We start from the raw sequence: 22,943 nt of genomic DNA on the forward strand, positions 1-22,943 counted from the left end.
ATATACCTCCATTTCTTTATGGTTGATTCCTGGAATTTATTTTGTTCCTTTGATTGGGCCATTTTCCCATTTCTTCATGTTCCATATAACTTTGGGTTTGTATCTACACATTTGGAAAAACAGCCACCTCTCCCAGTTTTCTATGAACTGGCTTTGTACAGGGAAAGATCTTCACCAGTTAACTCAGCTGCAGATTCTGGAGGCCTCTCAAACCTTTTCTGTGGATGTGCCTTCTCTTGACTTGAGTGTGTAGATTCCTGATTAGGAGGATATTCCAGTTTTTTTTTTTTCCAAGAACTTGTAATTTTTTGTTCCCTCTGGGTTTTGTCTGTGGTACTACAGATTCTCTGGAACTGCTGCAAGCCACCTAGCTCTCTTTTGTTCTCTGCAGGCCTTTAGAGTATGCCAGGTCCCATGAGCTCTCTGAGTTAAGCAAGCAGAAACTAGTCCCTCAGGACACACCCCCACCCCCACCCCTACCCCCCAAAAAGTGGAATGTTGTACATTCTCCACTCTTCTCTTTTCCTCATCCAAGGTAGAGGCCGCCAAGCTGTACTGGCCTCTTTCTCCTAGTCCTCTGGAGTGGCAGCAAGCTGCTCAGCTCTCTTTTGTTCTCAGTGGCCCCTTGGCATCTAGAGTATTCTGTATCTTGTCAGTATTCTGAGATATGTGGCACATAAACCAGTCCCTCAGGCAGCTCCCTGCCTGAACATTGGACGTATGGTCCAATAATTTCCATCCTCAGGGAGAAGCTGGGAGTTGGGGATTTTATCACAGTAGTTAAGTGCTGAACCAGGGGAAGAGACTATGGCAAATGAGTGCATGCTAGTTTAAACCTTTGCCTTTGTACTCAGCGGCCCCCAACCTGGCAACATTTCCTGTTAGTGCATAGATTCAGGCAAGACAGAAACCAGTCCCCTGGGTAGCCCCCCTAAAAGTCTGCACATTAGACATGTTTCAGTCTCCTTTTAACTCCCTTAGGGAGAAGCTGGGAATTAGAAGTCTCCCAGTTGCACCATGCTGAGCTGGGTGGGGGGACAAAGACAAAAGTTATGCCACAAATTTTCCTGCCATCTTCATTGCAGCTGGTTTTATATTCATCTGGGAGGTAGGAACCTCTTAACTGTTTTCTGGATTTCTCACAACAGTAACTGGTCCATGTGTTGTTGTTGAATCAGGGTTTCCATGGAGGCAAGGAGAAGCTGTTGACTTACCCCTTACTGAATTTTTAAAGTGGAGATGTGAGTAGATGAAGTGGTAGGATTTGTATTTTGAAAATATTGCTCTGGCTGAAATGTAAAGACCTAGGAGTGATAGATAAGAAACAGAAAATCCAGTTAGGAACCTATCAGAGTAGTCCTTCAGGAGATTATGATAGCTTAGATTGAACTGGTGGCTTTGGATATGGAGAGTTATTTGGAAGACAAATTAATAAGGCTTGGTAATAGATTGAATATGGGTGATGAGGGGGAGAGGGAATTGTTAAGGATGATTCATTGTTCAAAGCAACTCAGTGGATGGTGATATCCTTTGTTGATAAAAAAAATACTAGAATAGTATAAATTTGGTCTTTTATGAAACATTTCAGGTGCCTTTGAAATACCTAACTGGTGAATTTTATTAGGCCATCGGACATATGAATATTCATGTAGAGGAGCAGTTGGGGCTTTAAATACATACAAAATTTGGAGTTTTAGGCTGTGTTTATTCTGCATCTTTAGGTATGTAATATTCTCTCACTATAAGTGCCGTGAAGGCAAGGACTTTTTCTGTCCTGTTCTCTGCTTTATTCTTAGATTTCTGATGTTTCTGGCACATTGTAGGGTTTAATATTTTTGTTGTTGTTTTTGTTTGTTTTCTTATCTTCATCCTCTATCGCCACTGTCTTGGTATTACTAAAAACATAAATAAGAAATAGATATTTCATATTTATATAAGATCACATAATGTATCATCTATATATGAATCATAAATTATATTAATAAAATGAAAACATCAAAACTATCACTTGAGAACTAAATATTACTGTTAAAGTTATCTGGATGCTCCTTCAAATTCCCATCACTTTGTTCACTCCCACAGAATTAATAATTGTCCTAAAGCAGGGGTCCCCAGGCCACAGACCGGTACCAGTCCATGGCCTGTTAGGAACCAGGCCGCACAGCAGGAGGTGAGTGGTGGGTGAGTGAGCAAAGCTTCACCTGTATTTACAGCTGCTCCGCATCGCTCACATTACTGCCTGAGCTCTGCCTGCTGTCAGATCAGTGGTGGCATTAGATTCTCATAGGAGCGCAAACCCTACTGTGCATGCGAGGGATCTAGGTTGCACGCTCCTTATAAGAATTTAATGCCTGATGACCTGAGGTGGAGCTGAGGCAGAGATGCTAGTGCTGCGGAGCGGCTGCAAATACAGATTATCATTTGCAGAGAGGTTTGACTCCACAGAGACCATAATAAATCAGTTGCTTGCAGACTCATATCAGAACCTTATCAGTAAGTGGCAAGTGACAATTAAGCTGCATCTGGTGGCAGGCTTTATAGTGGCAAGTAAATTGATGGACTTCAATTATACAGCTGCATCTGGTGGCAGGCTTTAAGTCAGAATCCGACACTTATTTTAGTCCACGCATGGCCTGCCCATTATTTTATTTACCACTTCCATTTACCACTCTTTCCCGCGCTGCACTCTTGTCTCAGTCACAGTTTTGGTAAGCCCACAAGCTAACCCTAGCCAAAATGACTAAAAAACAAACGTCACTGGAGAGCTTCTTTGAAAAGGGGGAAAGACCCAATGATGAGATAGCAGAATACTCTAAGACTGCCAACAGAAAGAAAGCTGCATTTGAAAGAAAATACCAAGAATCCAACTTAAATTATGGGTTCATTGCTACAGGTGATTCACATTCTCCAAGCCCGCTTTGTATATAATATGTGGTGACAGGCTATCCAGCGAAGCCATGAAAACTTCAAAACTGCTTAGCCACTTGGAGACCAAGCACCTTGAATTAAAAGACAAGACTTTGGAGTTTTTCAAAAGAAAAAAACGTGAACACGAACAGAAGCAACTGTTGAAGGCCACCACTTCATCAAATATGTCTGCACTGAGAGCATCATTCTTAGTGGCAAACCGCATTGCTAAAGCTAAGAAGCCCTTTACTATTGGTGAAGAGTTGATCCTGCCTGCTGCTAAGGACATTTGTCATGAACTTTTAGGAGAGGCTGCAGGTCAAAAGGTGGCATGTGTTCCTCTTTCGGCTAGCACCATAACTGGACAAATTGATGAAATAGCAGAGGATATTGAGGCACAGTTGTTAAGATTAATGAATCACCATGGTATGCAGTCCAGGTTGACAAGTCTACCAATGTTGACAGCAAGGCAACATTGCTTGTTTCTGTGCGATATACTTTTCAGAAGGATGTACATGAGAATATGTTACGTGCACTTTTGTTGCCAACCAACACCACAGCTGCAGAACTACTCAAGTCCTTGAATGATTACATATCAGGAAAGCTGAATTGGCCATTTTGTGTTGGTATATGCACTGACAGAGTGGCTGCCGTGACTGGACGGCTTTCTTTCTGACTACTCGGGTCAAAGAGGTCACTTCTGAACGTGAGTTTTCGCACTGTGTCATCCATAGAGAAATGCTGGCTAGCCAAAAAATGGCACCTGAACTTAACAACGTTTTGCAGGATGTGATCAAAATTATCAGCCACATTAAAGTACATGCCCTTAACTCACATCTGTTCGCGCAGCTCTGTGAGTAGATGGACGCAGAGCACACACGTCTTCTCTTATACACAGAAGTGAGATGGCTTTCTAAAGGTAGATCACTGGCCAGAGTTTTTGATTTACGAGAGCCGCTCCAGAGATTTCTTTTAGAAAAACAGTCACCACTGGCAGCACATTTCAGTGACACAGAATGGGTCGCAAAACTTGCTTACTTGTGTGACATATTCAACCTGTTCAGCAAATTCAATCTGTCACTTCAGGGGAGAATGACAACTGTATTCAAGTTGGCAGATAAAGTGGCTGCATTCAAGGCAAAATGGAATTATGGGGGCGACGAGTGAACATTGGGATTTTTGACATGTTTCAAACATTAGCAGAGATTTTGAAAGAGACTGAGCTAGGGCCTTCTTTCTCCCACCTGGTGCATGACCACTTATCTCAGCTTTCAAAAGAGTTTGAGCATTATTTCCCAACCACAAAAGACCCCCGAACTGGGAAGGAATGGATCTGTGACCCATTTGTGATATAAGCCAGGTGAATCGACTTTGTGCTAGAAGAGAATCAGCTGCTTGAGATCGCAGATGACAGTGGCCTTAAGAGTATTGTTTGAGACAACTTCAAATCTCCACACATTCTGGATTAAAGTCAAGGCAGAATATCCTGAGATTGCCACAAAAGCACTGAAAAGCCTGCTTCCATTTCCAACATTCTATCTTTGTGAAGCAGGGTTTTCTACAGTGACAGAAACCAAAATGAGATTACAGAGTAGAATGGACATAAGCAACACACTTCAGGTGTCACTGTCCCCCATCGCCCCCAGATGGGACCATCTAGTTGCAGGAAAACAAGCTCAGGGCTCCCACTGATTCTGCGTTATAGTGAGTTGTATAATTATTTCATTATATATTACAATTTAATAGTAATAGAAATAAAGTGCACAATAAATGTAATGTGCTTGAATCATCCTGAAACCATCCCCCCCGTCCCCCCAACCCCCCCAGGTCTATGGAAAAATTGTCTTCCACGAAACTGATCCCTGGTGCCAAAAAGGTTGGGGAATGCTTTCTTAAAGTTTATAATTTTCATTATTTTTTTAAAGTGGCTTTACCACATACACATGTATTCCACAATACATGTATTTCTAAACAATGTTACTTAGTTTTGCTTTTTTTTGAGTTTTTAAAAAATGGCATGATATTATATATAATTTTTACCATTTTGCTTTTTTTAATCCATGACAAGTTCATTTATTTTCATTACTTATTATAATCCATTGTATTCCTATAGCACAATTTACACATTACCGTTAATAAATATTTTTAAGACCTTTCTAGTCTTATTTGTTTTTATGTTCTGCTGTTTAAATAATGCTGCTATTGACATACTGTAGAAAATGACAAGCTGATTCTAAATTTCATATGGAAAAGCAAAGGACCTAGAATAATTACAGTGTTTCTAAGTTATTTTTTTTCCATTTTGTTTTCCTCTTCAACCTAGAATTTTATGGGAGTTTTTTCAGATTTCTATGTAGATAAATTTATTTGTTTGGGTATGAATGACCCTTCTGTTAATATCTATTTCCAGTGAATCTGTATGATTCCAGATTTTTTAAATTTATTGATATGTCCTTTGTGAATTTATGTATATTGTTCCACATGTAAAAGAATTATTATTTTCCATTCAGCGCCAAGTTTCCTATATATATTAGAATAAGGTTGATGATTCTTATAAATTTAAATCTTCTATATTCATATTTCATCTAATTCATTTGTAGATATCTTAGGTATGTTGAAGTCCTCTATAGTATTTAGGGAGTTGGTCAGTTTATCATTGTATTTCTTGCCAGTTTTTTCTTTCCATATTTTCAAACTATGTCTTAAGTACATAGAGATTCATGAGTGCTATATCTTGTTGGTGGATGCACTTTTTTTTTTTTCGTGGTATGCGGGCCTCTCTCTGTTGTGGCCTCTCCCGTTGCGGAGCACAGGCTCTGAACGCGCAGGCTCAGCGGTCATGGCTCACAGGCCCAGCCGCTCCGCGGCATGTGGGATCTTCCCAGACTGGGGCACGAACCAGTGTCCCCTGCATCGGCAGGCAGACTCTCAACCACTGCGCCACCAGGGAAGCCCGGATGCACTTTTATGTGTATGGAATATATATCTGTGTTTCTTTTAAAGCTTTTTACTTTGAAGTCTATTTTTTTATGACAGTGATACACCTGATTTCTTTTGATAAATATACGCCTCGCATATCTTTTTCCATATCTTTATTTTCAAGGTTTCTTTGTTGTTTAATTTTAAGTGTCTCTTAAAATATATAGAGACACTTAATATATAGCTGGTTTTCTTTTTTTCTCTCCCACTCTCCTTTCCTCCTTCCCTCCCTTCTTCCAAACAATCTGATTGTCTCATTTTTAATAAATGAGTTAACTTTATGTTTGCTTTGATTCTTTGGCATATTTGGACTTATTTTCTACCATCTTATTTTGTGCGTTCTTTTACCTCTTTTCCCGTCTTGTTTACCTTATTCTATTGACTTGGGTTTTTTGCCCCCCTCCCTTTTTAGTTGTTTGGAAGTTCTGTATCCTATTTATCATTGTTTTAATAAAATATCTTTACTGTGATATAATTTGCATACCATACAATTCACTCATATAAAGTGTATAATTCAGTGGTTTTTATTAGATTTACAAAGTTCACTAATTTTAGAACATTTTCATCACTTTTTTTTTTTTTTTTTTTGCGATACGCGGGCCTCTCACTGTTGTGGCCTCTCCCGTTGCGGAGCACAGGCTCCGGACGCAGGCTCAGCAGCCATGGCTCACGGGCCCAGCCGCCCCGCAGGATGTGGGATCTTCCCGGACCGGGGCACGAACCCGTGTCCCTTGCATCGGCAAGCAGACTCAACCACTGCGCCACCAGGGAAGCCCCTTTCATCACTCTTAAAAGAAGCCCCATACTCATTTAATCCCCTGTCTTCCACCACATTTTCTCCTTTCCCCAGCCTTGGGCAACCTCTAATTTACTTTTGTCCCAATGCATTTGCCTATTCTGGAACTTTCATATAAATGGAATTACACAATAGGTGGTCTTTTGTGTCTGGCGTCTTTTACTTAGTATGTTGTTTTCAGGATTCATCCATGTTCTTGCATGCATCAGTACTTCATTCATTTTTATGGCCAAATAATATTACATTGTATGAATATACCATGTTTTACTTATCTGTTAATCAATGGAAAGATATTTGGATTTTTCTACTTTTTGAATGTTATGAATAAGGCTGCTGTGAACACTCATATATAAGTTTTTGTGTGGACATATGTTTTCATTTCTCTTGGATATTTGTTTATGAGTGTAATTGCTGGGTCATATGGTAGCTCTATGTTTAACCTTTTGAAGAACTGCTAGACTTCTTTCCCAAGCACCCTCACCATCTTATATTCCTACAACAGTGTATGAGAGTTCTAATTTCTCCATATTCTCACCAACACATTAACAATAGATACAACTGAAGAGCAGATTTCTGAATAAGACTTCTCCTAGTCATGATCGATATTTTGTCTCTTGCTGCCTCAGCTTTGCTAGAGTTGCCCAAAATATACCTCTGGACCTGGCTCTAAATATACCTTTGGAAAGGGTAATAGGTGTCAGACTGCATTAATTTTTTCTTGAAACAAATTACTTTAATAACTTCTTAGCTATGTTTAGATAGTTTAAATAGTCTTTCCTTTTTAAATTAAAGCAAATTTGAATGATTTATATAGGGAAAAAATTTTGCCCAAGTTATAAAATTTGCATTAACAATAAAGTTTTTCAGATCTAATGCAAACCTAGAAAAAAGTAGTTTGTTTTTGAGTGGCCCACCTTTCTCCTTTTCGTTGTCTCCTATTCTCCAAATTGTAATCTTATATGTCAGTATTATACCCTGACAAATCAGTTTTTAAAATTTAATAGAATCAAAGAACTTTAAAACTAAAAGTTCCTTCAGATATGTCAACAAGCTTAACAGCTTTATTTTGCAGGTAAAATTTTTTAAAGACCCAGTAACATGTGACAGTTTAATCTGTATTTGCTATAGAAGTTTTCTGACGTGATTGATAGTGCATATCGTACTTTTTAATTGTGATACGCACGATTTATTTACAAACCTGTCACCATTTTCATTGTCCATAAATTTCTGAAGTTCTTAGAATCCAAAATCAGTGGATAAAATGTCTTTTCTTGTAACAAATTTTGAAATATTGCATATATCATTCTTGCTTTAAAATTTTCTAAGCTTTTGTGAACACAAAGTTAGACGTTTTCTAAAGCATGTATAACTCTTTGATATTCTGAATTCTGTTCTGTATAATGGGGAAGAATTCCCTACTGGATTTCTTTGGGGGGAATTTTGTGCATTGAACCAGTTTCTTTCTTATTTCTCAGGTTTCCCTTCTTAAATAGATGTTAGTCTATTAAAATGGACTATATTTTGGAATCATCAACTTAATGGTCTTCCTTAAGTAAAATGTTAGGTACTTCTCCAGATCTTGAATGTTCAAAACATTGAAATTGCTGTTATCTCAGACTCAAGGAAAAAGAGTTGAAATATTATCTGTGTTTTCAGAAAAAGGTATACCACCATTGAATTTCATTCTACTAAGAATCAACAATTATGCAAATTCATGACACACTTCATCTGGTTTTACATCCTTGGGATATTTTTACACTCTTCTAACTGAATTACAGCAGCCAGAACAGACTAAGAATTTGCATGGTTAGAAACTTTGATTCAGAAAGTGCATATTCAAAAAGCAAATTCTAATAGCCAACGTTGAGGCACTCAAAGATTTTTAAATTAATAATATCCCTATGTTTTTTTACCTGTTAACATGGTGTTATGGGGAATTTTTATTTTTATTGATCAGGACACCATGATCAATGTATAATATGCAGTGAACTATTTTACCAATTAGTGATTTTCTTAGTGATTATAGTGTGTTCTGGCTGCTATAACAAAATACCACAGACTTGGTAGCATGTAAACAACGGAAACTTATCTCTCACAGCTCTGGAGGCTGGAAGTCCGAGATTAGGGTGCCAGCATGGTTGGGTGAGAGCTCTCTTCCTGTCAGAAGCCAGTGGCTTCTTGCTGTGTCCTGTGGTGGAAGGGGCAAGGGAGCTCTGTGGGATCTTTTTTATAAGAGTACTAATTCCATTTGTGAAAGTTCCGCCCTCATGACCTAATCACCTTTAAAGACCCCACTTCCTAATACCTTCATCTTTGGGGATTAGGATTTCAAAAAATGATTTTGGGGCTTCCCTGGTGGCGCAGTGGTTGAGAGTCCGCCTGCCGATGCAGGGGACGCGGGTTTGTGCCCCGGTCCGGGAAGATCCCACATGCCGCGGAGCGGCTGGGCCCGTGAGCCATGGCCGCTGAGCCTGTGCGTCCGGAGCCTGTGCTCCGCAACGGGAGAGGCCACAACAGTGAGAGGCCGGCGTACCGCAAAAAAAAAAAAGATTTTGGAGGACCACCAACATTTAGACCATAGCAGTGATTTTTAAAAAAATTTGTTTTATAATCTTATTAAGATTATTTCTGAAAACAGATAAGGTAAAATTCTGAGGAAATAAACCATCTTATAAAAATTAGTTTTTTTCTCTAGAGAATTTGCAGTAATTTCTTGGTGCTTGCCTGTATTGTAATAATTGGTCCATATTGCATAGAATTCTGCATAAAACAAGTAGGTAAAGCAGTTCAGTTTAAATCATAATAATCTCTACTACTGGCTTTTGTCTTTTTTAATTTATTTCAGCTCTTATATTTATTAACTTTTGCTTTCTTTTCATTTTCTGTTTAATTTTCTAGCTTCTTAAAAAGAATGCTTAATTCCAATAGTTTTAAATTTTTTAAATACATTTCAAGTTATAAGCATATTTCTTTTTTTTTTTTTTTTTTTTTTTTGCGGTACGCGGGCCTCTCACTGCCGTGGCCTCTCCCGCCGTGGAGCACAGGCTCCGGACACGCAGGCCCAGCGGCCATGGCTCACGGGCCCAGCCGCTCCGCGGCATGTGGGATCTTCCAGGACCGGGGCACAAACCAGTGTCCCCTGCATCGGCAGGCGGACTCTCAACCACTGCGCCACCAGGGAAGCCCTATAAGCATATTTCTAAGTATTGCCTTTACCTCATCCCACATGTTTCGAATTATGGGTGCTTTTTTATCATTCATATCTAAAGATGTCATGAATTTTATTGTGTTTTCCTCTCTAAACCATATGTTCTTGGGAATTCCCCGGCGGTCCAGTGGTTGGGACTTTGTGCTTCCACTGCAGGGGGCACAGGTTCGATCCCTTGTTGAGGAACTAAGATCCTGCATGCTGTGTGGTACAGCCAAAAAAATAAAATAAATTTTAAACCATATGTTCTTTTTTGTTGTTATTTTTTTTCTTCCAGTTTTATTGAAATATAATTGACATATAATACATATGCTCTTTCAGAATACAATCTTTAGTGTCGGGCTTGTATGTTTGTTTTTTCCCACTAACTTAATATTATTGACTTTTAATCTAAAATTGCATTGTTGTTAGGATATGTGGTTAATCTGATAAGGATTCTTTGAAATTTGTTGAAAGTCCTTTTGTAATCTAGCACGTTTATTTTTGTAAATGTTCCATTTCTGCCTTTATATTTTCTACTTGTTGGCTACCTGAATCTCTGTTTATATATTTACTCAATTCAGGTTATTAATGATGATCAAATTTTAAAACAGCATAGCTGCCTATGGACTAGGTAGAATGATCTTAAAGAATCTTCATTTAAAGTATCTTTAGTTAAAGATATTAAGAACTTCACCTTAGATTTAGAGATAACTTAAAATTTATGAATTTTGACAGAAGTAATTTTTTCCTGCTTTTGAAATCCCTAAGATAGCAATGATAGAAGCAGTAGCAGTAGCAGCAGTAATGTTAGTAGTAATAGTAATAGTAACAGCAGCCACAACAGCTAACATCTGTGGAGCTCTTACTGGGTGCCAGACATCATTCAAAGCTTTCTATATCAGTTAATGAATTTACCCAATAACAACTCTATGACATATAATTGTTTTCCTCTTTTTATGGAGTCAAACACAGAAAGGTTAATACTCTTGCCGTTGTAGTCACATGGTCTTTCAACAAATAAATGTAAGTTCAGTTGGACACACACACAAAACATTTTTTTTCTTTCCCCTTTCCAGTTACTAGAAAAGTTAAAAGAACGTTGGCTCTCCACTGGTGTATGGCATAATCTGGAGTTGGTGAAGACAGTCATTGTAGAACCACAGAGAGGAGAAAAAACTGATTTTGATGAATTACTGCAGATGTACTATGATGCGATCAAGTACAAAGGAGAAAAAGGTAATTGGAAATTATTTGATGGTCAGTGAAAAAAAATTTTTCCCATAAAGTGAAAAGTTGGTGCTGTTAGAATTTTATTTGTGTTATCTTTTTTAAATGAATTGCACTTGAGAAAAATTATATTTTATAATCCTAAGTGAAAAGAACATAGGTTAAAGAAATTCTTTTATTTGGAGTTGTTCTCCTATGAATATTTTCACTTGAAGATGACAGTTCAGTTTTATGAAATGGCATGCGTTCAGGTATTATCCCATAGACTTCCTTACGCTAACTAAAATGTTTTGTTAAAGAAGGTAGGTAGAGTATGCATTAATATCTTCCTTACTAGCCAAATGAGCCCTACATTTTTATGTAAAAAATATACTTTGTGCTTATATTTTATTACATAAGGTAAACTTGAGTTTTCAAAACATAACTGAAGGCTAAATTTCAAAGTTAGAGAATGCCCATAAAAAGTTTGACAAGAAGGGCTAATAGTAATTTATGAACAGTGCAACATCATAAAGATATTATAACATAATTGTCAGTATCCTTGTATGGTAAGTTTATACACAGAGTATTCTGTGTATGTGTGTTTTAAATACTTTTCAATATAATATTGATTCAATATGATATATAGTAAATATTAGAGTTATTTAAATCATTCTGATAACTTTACATTCTGGTGGTAAAGATAGTGATTTCAATTCAGTATTTTAAAGTTAAAACAGTTGGTTCACAGTTGCTCAGCTCACATGCAAGTTACTACTCTGACATGGTTTTTCTGTATAGTTTAACTGGGAGATACACCGTTTATAAGTTGGTTCTACCATGTTGCACCTAAATGTAATTTTGTTTCTTTTATTTATTTGAAGACATTGAATTTTAAAAACTTTATAATAGTTTTAAATTTTGTTTCTTTAAAATTTGGTATTATAATTACTTAATAATCAGATCTTTTCAAAACGACAAGAATAAGAATTTCTGGGAATTTTGAGTGTGCTTATAAAAATGTTGATTTTTGTTGCTTAAGATGGCGCCCTCCTGGTGGCAGTTTGTCGTGGTAAAGTGAGTGAGGGTCTGGATTTCTCAGATGACAACGCCCGTGCTGTCATAACAATAGGAATTCCTTTTCCAAATGTGAAAGATCTACAGGTAGGCCAGCAAAGCCTTAAGAAGTTTTATTTATCACAGAAGTTGTTGATTTTGTGTAAGGTTAATTAGACATTTTTCTTGTATCCTCAGGCATTTTATATTATTTTTTAATTTATTTATTTTTGGCTGCATTGGGTCTTGGTTGCTGCACACAGGCTTTTCTCTAGTTGTGGCGAGCAGGGGTTACTCTTCATTGCGCTGCACGGGCTTCTCATTGCGGTGGCTTCTCTTGTTGCAGAGCACAGGCTTTGTTGCAGAGCACAGGCTCTAAGCGCACAGGCTCTAGAGTACAGGCTCAGTAGTTGTGGCACACGGGCTTAGTTGCTCCGCGGCATGTGGGATCTTCCTGGACAGGGCTCAAACCCATGTCCCCTGCACTAGCAGGCGGATTCTCAACCACTGCGCCACCAGGGAAGCCCCAGACATTTTATTTTAATGCTCTAGTGACTCAGAATGAGTGAGAAAGCTTTAGGAGATACGGGTTTATTTTATTTTTAACTTACCCTGTCTTCTGCTTAGTAAGAGTGATTTTCAAAGTGTGGTCCTGGGTCGGGAGCATCACTATTATCTGGGAACTTAATAGAAATAGATATTTCCAGGCTCCATCGAGACCTACTGAATCAGAAGCTTTGGAGGTAGAGCCCAGCAATTTGTGTTTTATCAAACTCTTAGTCGCAGACTGACAGGGGGCCCCCGGGGAATTCTAGGGCCCTTTCTCTATCTATCTCTATCCCTTCTCTCCAATGCCATGCCTTGCCCTGCAGATTTTAGTGATTTTCACTGTTTCAAGTTCTGATATTTTCCATTTCAGCTCGGCAGAAACACCATACTCTGCTTGTACTTCAGTGCTCTGTGCTACTGTCGGAAAATTATACCTGGGAAGAGAGCTGAGAATCATAGAGTTCACCTAATGGATCTTATGAGATTATTTTATCTCTGAGATTACAGTTTTAGGCTGCCTGGTGTCTACTCCCTAAAAGCAGTTGCTTTATCTGTTTTGTCCAGTTTTACAGTTACTTACAATGGGAGGGATATTCCTAAACCAGGTATTCTACCTTGGTCAGAAACAGGAGTTTTGCTTCATTATCACTAATTGTTTGCTAAACGTACTTGAAAAATTATTTGTAGTAATAATTTGAAGCCTAAGGTGATGTTATCTTTATCGGGGAGGATTTTCTTTTACTTCCTACAGGAATTTGAAGTTGCTAGCAACCTGAGACCAAGACTTGAGGTTTTCTGGCCACTGAGCTGACTCCGTTGAGTATAATCCATATCCCTCCCAGGATACAACCTGTTAGGATCTCATACTAAAACAAGAATTCTTTCCCTAGGCAGTTATCTTCTTTATTGATAATATTTTACTAGACACTGAGATTTATATAGTAGTAACAGTAATAATATTTCTCTAATTAGCTTCTACTCTTCCCTGACCTCTGGACCTTGTCAAAATTTCTGAAAGTCCTCAGGAGGTATTTAATCCTTTCAGCCTACAGTACTTTGGTGGCTTCTACTGCCTTTCTCCAGCCACCAGTGCTACCACTGAGAGTGCTGATGACCATTCCCAGGGCTCCTATTCTAAAGTGGCTAATGCTGCCTCTGACTACTACTACTGATGAAACAGTAGACATCCACTCAAGAAAACTGTTGTGTTCACCATCAATAGTATTAGTGCTCATTCCACTGAAGCTGAGTTCTGCTGATTGTACTGCTGTCGGCAGTGGTACTGTCTTTTTTTGATGTCTTATCATTTTACCTTGGCCCTATATTACTGTACTAACGCTGCTTTGTTTAAGTGGAGAGAATCTCTTTCCCACACTTTCTACTACGCATTCTTCCCACATCTTAAATATAAATTTTTCCCCCTAAAACTAGCTCTTTCAACTTTTGCTTGTATCTTATTTCATTCTTGGACCTATGTATGAGTCCTTGAGAGCTGGAAAAGGAGCTTTATGGCTAATAACTAGGTTGTACTAAATATTACACTCACAAAGCAACAAATCCTGAAAGAATTCACATCAAACTCATAATAGTGATTGTGATTGAGAAGAGAAAGGAATGATATTGGGGGTAGTTATCAAAAGGGCTTTAGCTTTTCCTATAATAGCTGTTTTACTAAAAAACAAGCTTAAAGAAAATATGGGGAGAACACAAGTGTTTATTATGTTATTCTTTGAAAAATCCTTAAAATTAAATAAAGTGTTACTTGTGAAGGAAAAAAAAATTACATTTACCTTCTGTTTTCTCTACTGTCATTCCCAACAACTGTGATTCTGGGTGTTGTTATTGCACCAATCTTGGATTTCTTAATGCTTTCTTTCCTCAGGATAAGTTCTTCCCAGGCAACATCTCAGTCTGTTGTTTAAAAAACAAGATACCGGTGACCTGCTCTGACATCCCTCAGTAATGGTCCTACTTGTCGTAGTTGTGCTTATTTGAATTCCAATGGCTCCAGTTGTATAAAATAGCAAAATAACAGAAGCTTCAATGAGGTCTGCATAGGGAGGAGAGGAGGGTGATTCTAAAGGAGTTTCCCTAGTGGTTCCTAAAAGGGACAAGTAGGGTGGACCCAAGAGTAGTCTGAGCTGCAGGATCAAGGGACAGACAGAAAAAGAGGAAAAGTCATTATTGCAAAGACTTGGAAGTGTATTTCTTGTTGCATATGTCTGGATCACTTCTTCCTGTCTAACAAACAATTCTAAAACTCAGTGGCTTAAAATACCAGTCATTTACTATGGGTCAGCATCTATGAGGGTGGGGTGGGCAACAGATGATTTCAGCTGGGCTCAGTCACCCTGCTATGGTTTGACCAACATAGGTTGCACTCAACTGGATCAGCTGTGCTGATGGATCTCATCCTTTGTGGACCAACAGACCAGCCAAAGCATGTTATTGCAATGGCAGGGTACAAGAGAGCAGGCTTGACTGTGTAAGCACTTTTCAAATACCTGTTTATGTCACATCTACTAACATATTGCCCAAAGTATGTCATATGCCCAAGCCCAAAGTCAACAGCAGTGGCGGGGTTGGGGGAAGGGGGTATTTTCCACCACACATGGCAAAGGGCTTAGAATAAGGACTCCAAAAAGGAGTCTTGGCCTTTTTTTTTTAATAACTAAAGGATATTTATAAAGCATTCATTCAAAAGACTGATGTTTATAAGCTTTAAGAGTATAGATAAAAAAAAAAAAAGATAAAAAAAAAAAGAGTATAGATATGCAATTTTTATAATAATTAAGGACTTTTATCTTCTGGAAATGACCAGAATATAATAGTACCTGAAATATCTGAGTATATGAAATAACTCAGAGCACCATTATGGATTTCTTAAAATTTATAAATGATCAAACAAGTTATTGAAAATAATAGTACACTTCTATAAGATATAAAAGAAATACAAAGTTTGAAATTTTAATAAAGCTCACTTCATTTTTTGTCGTTGTTGCCTGTGTTTTTGGTGTTATATTTAGGAAAACATTGCCAAATCCATGGTCATGCAGATTTGCCCCTAATGTTTTTTGTCAGAGTTTCATAGTTTTTGCTCTTAAATTTAAGTATTTGATCCATTTTGAGTAAAGTTTTGTGTATGTTGTAAAATGAGTCTAACTTCCTTATATCTAAAATGAGTCTCGGGCTTCCCTGGTGGCGCAGTGGTTGAGAGTCCGCCTGCCGATGCAGGGGACATGGGTTCGTGCCCTGGTCCGGGAAGATCCCACATGCCGCGGAGCGGCTAGGCCCGTGAGCCATGGCCGCTGAGCCTGCGCGTCTGGAGCCTGTGCTCCACAGCGGGAGAGGCCACAACAGTGAGAGGCCCGCGTACCGCAAAAACAACAACAACAACAATAAAATGAGTCTTTTGTAGACATCATATAGTTGGATCATGTTTTTTTTTTTTAATTAATTAATTTATTTTTGGCTGCGTTGGGTCTTTGATGCTGCTCGTGGGCTTTCTCTAGTTGAATCGAGCAGGGGCTACTCATCGTTGCGGTGTGTGGGCATCTCATTGTGATGGCTTCTCTTGCTGCGGAGCACGGGCTCTAGGTGTGTGGGCTTCAGTAGTTTTGGCGTGCAGGCTCAGTAGTTGTGGATCGTGGGCTCTAGAGCGCAGGCTCAGTAGGTGTGGCACATGGGCTTAGTTGCTCCACGGCATGTGGGATCTTCCCAGACCAGGGCTCGAACCCACGTCCCCTGCATTGGCAGGGAGATCCGTAACCACCGCGCCACCAGGGAAGTCCTGGATCATGTTTTTTAATTTATTCTGCCAATATCTGCCTTTCTGTTGGAGAGTTTAATCCATTTACGTTTAAAGTAATTACTGATAAGGAAGGGCTTGTTTTACCATTTAACTATTTGTTTTCTGCATGTCTTATGTGCTTTTTGTTCCTCAGTTCACTCATTATTGCCTTTTTTGTGTTTAGCTGTTTTTTGCTATGTACTATGTTGATTCCCTTCTTTCCTTTTGTGTATATTTTTCAGTTATTTTCTTAGTGTTACCTTGGAGTTAATCTCTGTCTCTCCCTTTTTATATTGTTATTGTCATAGATTACATCTTTATATATACATTGTGTGCCATTAACATAATTTACAGTTATTGTTTTATGCATTTGCCTTTTAAATCACATGAAAAAAAACAGTTACAAACGAAAAGTATGATAATGTTGGCTTTTATATTTACCTACATAGTTATTTTTACCAGTATTTTTTATTACTTCCTAAAGCACATACTTACACTGCCTTCATTATATTATATTTTAGTGTTTATAAATATGTTTTATAATCTGTTAGATTACCTCAAAGATTAGGACAATTTCTTAAATATCTTTGTCTCTACAATTAAATATTGCCTTGGAATATAGTGAGTGTTCAATAAGTTGATTTAATTAATGATTAATATGTTTATTATTTAATATATTTATATTTAAAGTCTTAAATATATGTATACTTATATATTTAAATATAATTAAGTATTAAATATATACTAAATATTAAAGTAAAATTAATTAAAATAAAACAAAGTTCAGTATATTTAATATAAGTTATCAAAATAGTAATTTGGTTTTGTTGTTTGTTTTACTTGGCATTGTTATTAAAAAACAACAACCCTCCATTCCTGGACTCTTTAATTAAGGCATCATAATGATAGTGATCATTATTTGATGATAATGACTAGGACAGTAGTAAACATTAATATTACTTATAATAAGGCAGTACAGTATGTTGTTACAATCATAAATCATTAAAGGAGTTATGAAGGGAATACTCAATTCCAATAGCATTTTACACCCTAATACATAGTAGAACATAATAATGGAGAGAGTATATTAATCATACTGGCTACCACTCTTTATATTAGTGTTCTCTTTTTGTGTTACAAATTACCACAAACATAGTGGCTTAAAACAGCACACATTTCTTATGTCACAGTTTCCATGGGTCAGGAGCCTGGGTGTGGCTTAGCTGGGTCCTTTGCTCACGTTTCCGCAAAACTGCAGTCAATGTTGGCTGGGCTGCTTTTTCATCTGGCTCTTGGGGTCTTCTTCCGAGTTCATTTAGGATGTTGGCAGAGTTCAGTTCCTTATAGTTGTAGGACTGATCTAGCCAGGGGCTGCTCTCATCTCCTGCAGGCTACTCAGAATTCCTCGTTATGTGGCCTTCTCACAGGCCCTCTCACAGCATGGCAGGTTATTTATGCAAGGCCAACAAGATACTGTCTAGCTGCAGTCTCCTAAGATGGAGCCATACAACAACATAATAACAGGAGTAACTTCCTCACACCTTTGCGTTATAACATGATCTAATCAAGGGAGTGACTACCCCATCCCCTTGCCACATTCTGTTGGCTAGAAGCAAGTCACAGGTTCTGCTCACACTCAAGGTGAGAGGATTATACAAGACATGACTCTCTGGGAGTCACCTCAGGGTGTGTCTGCCATATTCTGGTTTTCTATAAAATGCATTGATGAACTAAATGATTTCCATAAATGGTTCTTCCAAACCTAAAACAATACTTCAAATTACTGGACCATAAATTAGGACTTCACAGTTTTCTTTTACATTAGTACTCAGCCTATCATGCAGAATAAGTGGAAATTATTTGTAAATGAGAACCTGAAATATTCTATCTTATGAAAACAAAACAATCTATTTCTGTCTTGTTTTCTCTATTGTTTTATTTGAATTCATATTTTAAAGAGTTAAGGTCAGTGTCCGAGTTAGAAAAGTGATTTGAGTGGGACAAAGAGGGCAATGACCTTAATTTTATGATACTAAAATTTTTTTCTTAAATTTGAGACAGATTATGGAAGTCAAAATTAAAATACAGTTTAAAATACTAACTTAAGACTCTTGTAGTCTCAACTGCAGAGTTAGGCTTTTAGAGAAGCAGGAAAATGTATGTTAGAGCCAAAAATATGACTTCTTTGGCTGTGACCAGGATTTCCTCTTCCCACCTTGGGGACTAGAAAGTAGAGGTAGGAAAATTTCATTTTGGAGCCAAGTGTGACTTGTTTAGTTCAAGTCATAATTTATTGCACATACCTCAGGGACCTGAAAATAAAGAAACCCACTGTGAAATGTTGATAACGGGCCACTCTGAAGGACAGGCATTAAGCTAACTTTCCTGGTGAGGATTTTTTTCACTTCCACCTTTCCCAGATGCTTCTTATCATTCTATAAGGACATACTTAATCATGTAATAGCTAAAAAGGAAACTTTCTGTGCACTAAAGCAAAGTATTTGAGGGACAGGAGAGTGAACCAAGGCCTTTATATGATTAGATGTTGGTGGAAAAATATAACTAAAAGAAAAGTTGTTTTCTTTTAATGCAATTAAGTCACAGTATAACAACACTGCCCTTTTAGTGGATATCTAAAACAAATCCTTTGGCCAATTAGTATGATATAAAAACTTAGACAGCCTTCAACTTTATAATTCAGGCATCCACATCTCAAGTTGGTGGCATGGGCATAATTTGTGAGACGTTGTAAGGTACGATATTTCGAGTTTAAAATTCCATTTTATTTGTATTCTTTAGCACAATTTAGTAGTATATAAAAATATTCTCCCTTCATGGGTATTGTGCCTTTTCCTCTGAAGAAAAATGCATAAACCATGGCATGTGCCTAAAAATTTTTATGCTTTAAAAATGTTCCAGTTGGTATCTTAGATTTCTACAACAAGTTTAGTAAAATTTGATGGTAATATTCTATATCAGAAGAGCTCTTACAATTATTAAAATAAGATATAAATTTTATGTTTGTGTATTATTTTGCTTTAGTAATATAGTATGTTGAATCACCAAAATAGATTTCATTTGGAAACTATTTAAAATTCTGATAGTGATCTGATTAGTTATCTCAGTATTGGCATATGATAATCATTATGAATTCCTTTTTTCATTTGGGAAACTTGTTTTAGCTCTGAAGATACTGGACTATTTAAGTATATTATTTTTTAATCAGTTTTGAAAAATTACATTAATGATTGAAAGATACTGGCATCTATTTTAATTTTGTTAGTTATTGACTTTATATCAAACACACATAAATTTATAAGCTACCATGCATTCTTGGCATTTTATAAACCTCAGAAAAGGGCTGTTATCCCTTGCTTGCCCCAGAGGATAACAGCATTAATAAAATTGAGTGCACATTAAACCAGTGCTTTCAAGTGTCAAAATATTATTAGATGATGGCAGTATTAGAATTCTTGAATCTGACATTTCTTTTTAAGTAGACTGTTGTTGTTCCTTCATTATTCTTGTTGCTTTGACAGCAATATGAATATTCCTGAGGAGATGAATGGAGGCGGGAATGCAAGGGGTTATAGTATATCAAGACAAACTTGATTTCAGAAACAAAAACCTTTACTAATAATTTTGAGTAGATTCGTATTTTCCTTTTGAATCACTTTTATCATTGTGTTAATGATGTTGAGTGTTTTAGCGTTCATTTATTCATTCAGTAACAAACTTTCACTAAGAGCCTGATTTGTACTAAATACAGTTAAGTGCGGAAATAAACAAGATGCTACTTCTAATGATGTCTATAATTTAGTAAAGTACTTGAACGTGTAACAGGATGTTTTGGTTGGACAGGGTCTGGGTGTTCCAATGCTTAGGGAAAGTGAAGTTGAGCAGCACCTTTCACCTCCCATCCAGATATCCATTTACTTTGAGTGATTTGCCTAAAATAGATGGAAATTCAAATCTCAGAGAAATGAGATTTGAATCTTGTCTATGTTGAGATTCAAACATACAAACATTTGATCAAGTGGAATGGCCTCATCAAAGGCCAGATTATAAAACTATTCAAGTTATTAAGACTATTCAGAAAAGTGAAACAACCACTTTTTGAATATCTGGCTAGAGTACCAAGTACTTTATAGACTGGTGACATGGTGATACATTCACAGATTATAGCCCCTTGTCTCATGGAGCTTACACTCTTGTGAGGAATGTTGAAATTAAAGTAATAAAGAAGCAATTAATTGCAGTTGTGATGAAGACTGTAAGAAAAAAGTCACAGGAACTATGAGAATGTATAACAGGATCCTAACCTAGTCTTTAGGGGTAAACAAAGACTTCCTGAGGAAGTGATATTTCAGCTGACACAGGAAAGAAGGCTCAGAGTTATGTAGGTGAGCAGAATGGGTAAGAGTATTCTCAGCAGATAGAACAGCATATGCTAAGGCCCTGAGGTGTGAAAGAGGATAGCTATTCCCAGGAATTGAAAGAAGCTGAGGAAGAGAGTGAGTTGGGGAGAATGGCATGTGAATAGAGGCTGGGAGACTTATTAAGAAGCCAAATCATTGAGGGCCCTGTGTGCCATTTTAAGGATTTGAGACTTTATTCTAAGCTATGGGAAACCAGATCCAGTAATAGAGCCTGAGGTCAGAATGTAGTGGGGTTCCGGTTATAGTGTAGCATCTGATACAGAAACCCACCTGGATCTAGCCCTGATAATAATATGTGGATACCCAAGGGAAATGGCTGTGTATATAAACTTAAAGGGCTGTAATACTAAACTCTAACATTTAGGAGTCCAGCAACTGGCTTTTGGAATTGTTAGAAACATTTAGGCCAAATCACAGATATGGAAGAAAAACCTCGTCACCTCTGAATGTCTGGAATAAGTTTATCCTCATTATTTAAACCTTTTTTTCCTCCTCAGAAAACTTTTTTTTCTAGTTTGTTTTTTTTTTTAAGATTGGCCAGAAGTATTATTAAAGCAGGTTCTAAGTATATCTTGAAATTCAAAAATTAAAATCTAGTTTAAATCTAAGTATTCCATCTACACTGACAACTTATAATTTGCCTTGGACAGAGAAAAATGAGATAACCAAACTCTTTGTTCCCATCCGTCCTGCAAAACAAACAAACAAATATAAAGTTACAAAATAAATGGATGAATTGCTGAGGTATTTTTAAATTAAAAATTTTTTCCCCCATATTTATTAAAGGAATCTTTTGGGTTTGGGGGAGGAAACATTTAAAATCACAAAATTTTCATCAAGTCTGATTGATAGCCTTTTCTTTCCAATACTCATATCATTGTATTTCCTTAGGCAAAAAGCCATACCTGAATATAGCTACAAGTTAAACCTTTGGATAATTAATAAAGCAAATAAAACTTTTGTTTGTTTTTTGAAAAATTCTGAAGTTATTTTCCTGTGTTTATCTCTTTTTTTGGTGAGAACAAGAAATTTTTAACCTTTATATTTTACTTTTGCTCTCATAGTAGGTTGAAGGTTTTAAAAGTGAGTTTATCACGCTGGGGACTTGTAAGGTTGATTGACACTTAACTTATTCTGTTGGCACAGAGCATAATCAGTAGCACTACCTCAAGAGAAACAGTGGAATTGTTTCTTAACCTCTCTGAAAATAATTTTAATTTTTTTTCTTCAGAGCAGAATTTTAGTTGTAGTAGATTTTAATCAATTTACTTAGATTCTCTTAAAGCCTACAGGGTGCAGATATATAGATGGGCTTCAGGTGAGTGTGTCACTTGTTTTTTTCCAATTATAAAGTCTTAAGGTCAAAGATAATATAAACTGTAGTAGACATCAGTGTTTACAGCATCAGTCTTTACTGTTTTTCACTGAGATTAAGGTTTGATACCTTGGGAATGAGTTCAATTTATGCTTTCTACCTTTGGGACAGATAATCCCGGTGTGCCAAGGAATATAGTAAGCTATGTAATAAGTCATAGTGTAATTTCCTATCACATCAAAATGACCAGATTTGTTCTTTAAAATTACTTAATAGCAGGGTTTCTCTAGCTTGGCAGTAGTGACATTTTGGGCAGGATAATTTTTTGTTGTGAGTGATGTCCTGTGCATTGTAGGATGTTTAGCTGCATCTCTGGACTTACCTGTAGATGCCAGCAGCAAATGTTTCTCCCTCACCAGTTGTGACAACCAAAAATGTCTTCAGATAGTGCCAGTATCTTCTGGTAGGCAAAATCACTCTCAGTTGAACACCATTGTTTTATATAATGAAACATACAAGTGTATGTCATGAATTAAAATGAACAATCTACATTTATTTTTTTGTTATTTTTTATCAAGTTGAAAAAAATCCAATAAAACTTTTACTAAGAGCCTGATTTATACTAAAAACATTAGATGGTTTCTTATATTAACAATCTCTTGGCTTCTACCCCTTTCCCAGCCCCTGCTTCTGAGAAGCAGTGACTTTCACTTCTT

At 37.1% G+C, this 22,943-nt stretch overlaps 1 protein-coding gene across 1 annotated transcript in view; it reads left to right on the forward strand.

The window, feature by feature from the left end:
• The window catches only part of BRIP1 (BRCA1 interacting helicase 1), a 204,216-nt gene that overhangs the window by 140,534 nt on the left and 40,739 nt on the right, over positions 1 to 22,943 (forward strand). Inside the window, exons 14-15 of the mRNA XM_060135882.1 lie at positions 10,949 to 11,108; positions 12,121 to 12,242. Coding sequence (XP_059991865.1) covers positions 10,949 to 11,108; positions 12,121 to 12,242 — 282 coding nt within the window. The remainder of the gene's footprint in view (positions 1 to 10,948; positions 11,109 to 12,120; positions 12,243 to 22,943) is intronic.

Source organism: Lagenorhynchus albirostris, chromosome 20, assembly GCF_949774975.1.
Source record: "Lagenorhynchus albirostris chromosome 20, mLagAlb1.1, whole genome shotgun sequence".
In the NCBI taxonomy this organism is placed as follows: Eukaryota; Metazoa; Chordata; class Mammalia; order Artiodactyla; family Delphinidae; genus Lagenorhynchus; species Lagenorhynchus albirostris.